Source organism: Capsicum annuum, chromosome 5, assembly GCF_002878395.1.
Source record: "Capsicum annuum cultivar UCD-10X-F1 chromosome 5, UCD10Xv1.1, whole genome shotgun sequence".
Taxonomy (NCBI): Eukaryota; Viridiplantae; Streptophyta; class Magnoliopsida; order Solanales; family Solanaceae; genus Capsicum; species Capsicum annuum.
The window spans coordinates 61,746,749-61,754,506 of NC_061115.1; the positions used below are offsets into that span (position 1 = coordinate 61,746,749).

The 7,758-nt window shown below is 31.2% G+C and overlaps 1 protein-coding gene across 1 annotated transcript; it reads left to right on the forward strand.

Annotated features, from left to right (window-relative positions):
• The first annotated feature begins 5,301 nt into the window (after nucleotides 1-5,301).
• On the forward strand, nucleotides 5,302-6,469 carry LOC107872447. The gene is made up of 3 exons (XM_047412905.1): nucleotides 5,302-5,478; nucleotides 5,993-6,048; nucleotides 6,135-6,469. The coding sequence occupies exons 1-3, from the start codon at nucleotides 5,413-5,415 to the stop codon at nucleotides 6,382-6,384; spliced, it is 372 nt and encodes a 123-aa protein (XP_047268861.1). The 5' UTR covers nucleotides 5,302-5,412; the 3' UTR covers nucleotides 6,385-6,469.
• The last annotated feature ends 1,289 nt before the right edge of the window (nucleotides 6,470-7,758 follow it).

Here is a 7,758-nt window from a genome sequence, read left to right on the forward strand (position 1 = left end):
CATTGTCTTATGAGGATGTCCCAATTGAAATTTTGGATCAACAAATTTGTTGGTTGTGGATGAAGCATGTGGCTTTGGTAATGGTTCTTTGGTTGAACCACAAGGTTGAAGAGGCAACTAAGAAAGCTGATAAGGAAATGAAGTCCAAGTATATGTTCTTCTTCTCCGTTTTGAAAAATCATGCCTAAAGTATGTGTTATTCTTAACATCTTTGTTTTCTAACTTTGTTAAAGGAAAGGGTAATTTCTTTGGCATTTTTGTTTTCTAACTTTGTTAAAGGTAAGAGTAGAGGTATATGAAGTCCAATCGTGCTTGTGTTGCCTTGACCCATCATTCAAGGATGAATGATCCAAGTGGGGGATAATGTAATGCCCCAGATATTTGACCCTTGAAAAATTCTTGAGCTTTGGGCTACTACCTTAGTCACGACTCGTGGTGACGAGTCGTAAGATGTGGTTACGGGTCGTAGAACCCTAGTCATAACCAAAATAGAAACTTAGTGGCAAAGTTCTGCTGTGAGTACTAGCGGCTCACTATGAGTCGCGAGGATATGTTACTAATCTCAGATTCAAATTATAGGATGTCTAGTGTCCAATTCATTGGGTTCTATGTAGCTCACGACTAGACCTCACGATTCTTAAGATATCATTATAAGTGAGTTGGTGGAGTCTTAAGGTGAGCAGTTATGGGGGGTCCTAATCACTGTCTTGGTTACAAATCTTGGTCACGAGTCATAAGGTATGGTTGTGAGTCAAGGGGTTAGCTCGTAACCAAAGATGGTTTTTTCCAGCTTTTAAGTTGAGGGCATTCTAGACATTTCCCTTCTTGAATAACTTAGAACCCATGTGTTATAACTTCTTTATGGCATCATTAGCTATCATAAACACATCAAATAACCTCTCAGAAAATTCCTAAATCCCCAAGGTCAAGAACACTTAGGGTTTTCATCAAGCTAATCAATTAGGGCTTTCAAGGGCGATTTCTCTCCGTACTTCCTGGTGATTAAGGCATGTTACTCTTCCCTCATTGTTAATTTTGTAAAAGGATGTGTTTTAGAGTATTATCCATGTGATGCTTATATTGGTTTTGAAACAAAGGTTGGAAGTTTTGAATGTTTATGAATTGAACAATGCTTCTCATGGTTTACATATGATTTTCATACTTTAAATATGGTTTTGAACTTGTGGGTGCATTATGGTGAATGAACAAGGAAATTATGACTCTCCCAAACCTGTGACCTTTGAAGTAGCTATGACCCTAACCCTATAATGCAAAATTGGTTTTGATTATGAGAATTATGGAAATTTGTAAAAATTAAACTAGTCTTGAACTATTGCATGATACAAAGAGGCATTTGAAATACAATGGTATGATTTAATGAACAAAGGAAGTCGGTGACCCCTAACATGTATTAACAAATAAAGAGAGTTGTTATCCCCAAGTTAATGGAAATTATTTGGGCATGATATGTTACCTTGTAAGTGTAGTTGGTGTGACGATACCAACAATGTATGCTTAAATATGTATTATGGTTTATTAAATGGGAATATGTGATAGTTGTTTTAATTAGTCTTTAATAAGAGTTTTGTAGCTGAGTCGTGAAAGTGGAGGTCTGAGTGACTGGTACTGAAACTCACACTTGCCGACACAGAGGTCAAAGTGACTAGGGAGGTTCAGACCCCCCTTATTATTATTTCATGATTAGGGAGGTTCGAGTCCCCCGTAAGTTATTTTATAATAGGGTGCTTAAGTCACCTTGGTATAAGTTGGGAGGTTTCGAGTCTCCCATGTGTATATATATGAGATTATTCTCCGATTTGTGTGGCTACACGACTGGGGCCTGACCAGGGGGTGAGAACTGGGGCCCATATACCCCGTGGGGACTATTATATGATGGTTGAGCTACACAATCTAGGTTAAGGTTTTGAAAAGCGTGTTAAGCCCTATTCCCTATCCCAAAATATGATATATATATATATATATATGTTTAATGCATTTGATTATGTGCACTAGTTTGAATGATTATTTTAAACCGTTGATCAAGTCATTATGTTATCCTTATCCCCAAGTAACATGCTACCATTAATACTACTAACCGTCTTCAGTTATATCCCCACGTGATGCAAGAATTGGTTATACTTCTACTTCTCCTGCTCAGTGACTTGGATTCAGGATCAGCAAGCGAGTCAGATTGAAGTGGTGAGCTTCCATACTCTGGAAGAACCTATTAGATGATTATGTTTTCCTTTATATTTTGACTATTCATTTGGATTTGGATTTTGGCTATTGTCAGGGGCATGTCCCAATACTTTATTGGTATTTAGTTTTGGATGATTGTTTAGAAGGCTTTGTTTGGACTACTATGGCTACTGGCGGTATAGCTCGGTCGGTTGGCGGTCATCGATGGTTGGTTATGGATATGTATTTAAACTTTATTAAACTATTGAATGGTATCTAGCTTTATGTTCGAAATTTAGGCAACCAGAGGGTGTGGTGTGTTTGTTTTGGTTAGGTGCAGGGAGTGATCTCCATTTTATGTGGGACTTGAGATACCCGTCATAGCCAGACCCTGATTTGGGTCGTGATAGAAACCCTTTCCAGGGAATGTTCCAGAAAAAAGATATAAGATATGTGGATTGTATATGTTTTGACGAACCCCCCATGGGTCCTGTATTGGGAGACTTGCCTCCATAGGTGTATATGGGGATTGTGCGACGATCCTGGAGGTTATGCGATGACCTCGTGCATCATCTTCATTATCATATACATTGCACTTACTTTATTGAGTTTATATTGTGTTGTATCGCCATATTGACTTGCCATCTATGTAATTTTCTTGTCTTCTTTTACTTGCATTTGATGATCTTTTATTTGCATGTTCCCCCTTGTTCTAATTGTATGTGATATGATGCATACTTGTATTCTTTCTTGGTGTGATGTTGCAATATATGTATATATTAGAATTGTTCGTACAAGCTGTGTGAGATACTGTTGTGGGACATTTTCTGATTGCAGCTAACATTCCCTTAGTGTGTATTTTATATGCCTTATTTTTTACTTTGCTCGGTCGGCCTATGATACCACTGAGTACTAGTAGACCGTACTCACTCCTACTTCACTCTTTTAGTGTTGTTTCAGGTTTGATTGCACCTCAGACTGGTTGATTTCGGGCACCTTCAATTTACATACTGAGTTGAAGTGGACCGTACTTACTCCTGCTTTACCCTTTTGATGCTATTTCAGGTTTGGGTGCGCCTCAGACTGGTAATTTTGGGCCCCTTCAATTTACTCAAGGTAGTAGTTGGGCATTTATATGTCTGCATTTCACCTCTATCTTTTTGTTCTAGTTATGTCTTTATTAGTATTTAGAGACCGTTATGGTTCATTGTGGTTATTTTTCAATGTATTTGACTCATGAATTGTATTGGTAGTTCTTACACTATTGATACCTTGTTTTGGGCATGATTGGTATTTTAGATAAGTTCTTTTTGCATTGTTATGATTATTTGCATGGTGCGACTTCGTTCGAGGAGCCTTACCTTAAGTATTTCTGTCTTTTTCCCTTTTTGGTATCATTTTGGGTGATAGGCTTACTGGTCAAGGTACGCCGCGACAAGTGCCATCATGACCCTTGTTTTTAGGTCGTGACAGTTATAGTTCGCATTTATATTTATATTTTATAGTTCACACTAGTATTTGTATGTTGTATTTCATATTTGTATTTGTATTATATGGTCTACACTGGTATTTGTATATTATAGTTTGCATTTGTGTATTTGTATTTTACAATTCACACTTCTATTTGTGTTTGCTAGTTCGCACCATCATTTATATTTTATACAATTCACACTTATATTTTAAAGAATTATTTTGTATTTTTATTTTATAATTAACTGGATATTGTATTTATATTTTGTGGTTTTATTTTATTTGTATTTGTGTATTATTTTTATCGATGCACTTGTATTTTTAAAAAACTATTTTGTATTTATATTTTTAAGTTGACTGCATATTGTACTTTTATTTGTAATTTAATTTGTTTCATTTCTTTGTAGTTGACAAGATCATTTGTATTTTTAAACAATTATATAAGAATTTTTATTTTTCTTTCTACGAACACTTGTATTTATAAAATAATAAATTATACAAATACTAATTTTACATTTGCATCAAATGATATGTATTTATACAACTTGAATCATACACATACAAAATGATATTTGCTTATATACAAATACAAATAATATATTTGAAATACAAATGCTAACGATGCATTTGCATTGAATGACACATTGCATATTTATATATTTAAGATCCAAATAAATACAATTAATCCATATACTTTTTTTTTATACACAAATACAAATAATAAATTGAACATATTCACGGTTAAACTATTAACTACAAATAACAAATTTATTTAAAATATATAGTATGATAAAAATAAATATAAAATATAAAGAAATATATAAAATATAACAACAACAAAAACGAGAGACAAAAATACAAAGAGAAAAAGAAAAAAAAGAAGAACAATAATGAAAAGAAAAAAAAAAAAAAAAAAAAAAATGAAAAAAAAACGGACAAGAAAAAAGTGAAAAAAGAAAAAAGAAAGAGAACAAGAAACAAAAAGGAAAACAAAAAATGATGAAATTTTTTTTTAAAAAAAGGAGCAATAGAAAATAACGAAAGAGAGAAAATATATGAGAGAGACGATGAATTGTAGTTAGGGATAATTAATAGACAAAAGTGAGTTATGAATTATAATTAATTAAAACTTAGGTTAAATGTGGTAATTAGATGTGTATGTTTGCTAAGACATGTAGTTACTCCTTGTTTAAATTACCAGGACCATTAATTGAAAATTCTTTTCCAATTTAATTAACTAATTTGATAAGAGGTACAAAATTACCTAAATAAACAACATAAGTTTCTAAACTTCTAAAAATCTCCCCAATTCAAAAAGAAGAAAATAAAAGAAAAAATTTCCTAAATAAACAACATAAGTTTCTAAACTTATAAAAATCCCCCACTTCTAAAAAATTACTTAAATCCCAAAATTTTATATTTTTTGATAAAGTTGAGATACAAGTTAAAACCTACAACTAAGAAACCAATTCTTTACAAAAAATAACTCATTTTCTCCTCTTTGTATGCCTTAATTCGAGCAACAGTTTATATCCAACTCTTCCAACATTAATGGCTACATTAACGCCAAAATTTGGGTCACAATTTTATCCCACAATTTTCTCCTCTTCTTCTTATTCACATTTTTTAATTAAGGTATTTTTTCTTCTAAATTTATCTTCACTTTCTTCCTATTATGTTCAATGATTTTTCTCAAAAATCAAATTACACAATGTCATATCCCTTTAGCTCATCCAATAGATCGTTTGGAGTTTCGTGTTAAAGATGATGATGTTTTTGGTGCTCGAGTTATGGGTAAAGCTACTATTTCGGCAAAGAAAATCGTCCATGGTGAGGTTATTTCTGGTTTTTCATTATCGATACTTCAGGTAAACCTTCTAATCCAATAATATTTTGTCGCACGAAGCAAAAAATAAATTGAAACATCGGACAAAGTCATATTTGGAACATATCTGGAACCTCCGACATGTTCAGATCTGGAAAATAATTGGCCGTGATACATATTTATGTATGAGTGATACATTTTTTCAATTTCTTGTATATTTGTTTCTTTTTTTTTTTTATATTTATCGAATGTTTTGTAAGTATTATTTAAATTAGCTCAACAGTAGATTTCTCTTTTCTTGTATCACTATTTCACTGTTTATGAATAGTATGTATGTAGTATTTTTTAATATTTATTGATTTAAGCATATCAATAGATACATGTTTTTCAACCAAGATACATATTTATATTATCTTGCATCTATAATATTATGTTCATACAGTTTTTCTATATATTGTTCTGTGTTATTGTAGAGTTATTGCATCTAATGTTATTTTTTTAATTTGATATTTTTTTTAGGTTTCATTCCGAGTGAAATATGTTACCGGGATAGCACAAGAACATAGTGGAAGTTTGTAAGTATTATACTAACTTTTCATTGTTTTCATTATCTTATACAAGTATATGTGTATTTTTAGTTCAATTAGTAATCGCTATGTAGGAATTGTGGTGTATTAATAGCCATTTATGCCGAGTACTTGAGCGAGGGATTAGGCATTCCCTCATCGGGTATTGATTCTCAATACCATCCCATGAGATATGCCACTATTTTGTGCAAGTATGGCTCTGTAAAGGCGGAGAAAGGATACTTTAGTGAGAATGACGATCCACCAAGGCCAATGAGCAGCTTCACACACACACAAAAAAAGTCTCTGCTTTGCATATTGAGTAGTTGTTTACTTATTGGCTAGTTCACTGTTATATAGTTTGATGAGGTTAAGACATGTTGTTATTGTTGGTTTTTTTAGATGTTTTTCAATATCATGGATTCTACCTTATCACCAATGATTGCCATATGGCTATTGCAGATTATGATATATTATTATTTTGTTGTACGTTTTTGTTACACTTTACAAAGTCATCATATTTAATATTTTTTGTTACATTGTATTAGATACATATTTATAACTATACGTATCAGGTTTATTGAAACATATATAACTAAGTCTAGTAATGAAAGTAACTAACACAACATTACATTATGCAACATAACGATACATCGTACAATTAAATCTCATATTCAATCATAACATAATTTTCTTTTTCTTAATTTTTTTTCTTTGCAAGACATTTTGTCTTTGAATTGAATAATAACTTCGAGTTGAACGTAATTGTTCATACGCTTTGTACTGTTCACAGAATATATTTTTCAATAGATACAAATTTTTTACGATTGTATCAATTGTTAATTACGTAACAATAGACTTGTGCAATATGTAAATAATTTTTCTATGAATGTTCAGATAAATCTTTTTATATCATTTAGTTACTTTGAATTAAATATTGAATTCACAAATACATAAGAAATTCATTAAGATTCTTAATGTGAACATTTTCTTATTTTTCATTAGATACATTTTTTTATTTTTATATGTATCTAATGTTTTGTAATTATTATTCAAATTAACACAATAATAGATACATGTTACAAGCTTATAGATACATTTTCTCTTATTTTGGATTACTGCTTTACTATTTATGAATTATATGTATCTCGTATTGTTTAACATTTATTGATTTAAGCATATCAGTAGATACATGTATTTCAACCAAGATACATATTTGTAGTATCTTGTATCTATAATATCATGTTCATATAGTTTTTCTATATATTGATCTGTATTAAATTTTTGGCTTAAACATGAAAACAACTTTGTATTTTTGGCTAAATTCAATCAACAAGAGATACATATTTCTGTTTATCAAAACATTTGGCTTTAAAATTAAAATAATGATGAATTACACAATTTGACAGACTATAATCCAATAAACTAAAAACGAGTAATTTAACAACTTAAAACATAAAATTCTAAGAAAAGGAACTTAAAATTCAGATTATAAATGAGTTGACAAACAAATCATGAGTACATCTCTTGATTATAATCAGAATTTTTAATTTGTATTCATGAAGGATGAATTGCATACATTGTGACAGCCGATAGTGAAACAACTAGAGAGGAAAAATCTTCATATGATTTTCTTAAGATAGCGATTAAGATCGACATAGGTACATCTCCGACTACAACCATCAATTTTGTATTCTTCGTGCTTGATATTAGAAAGTC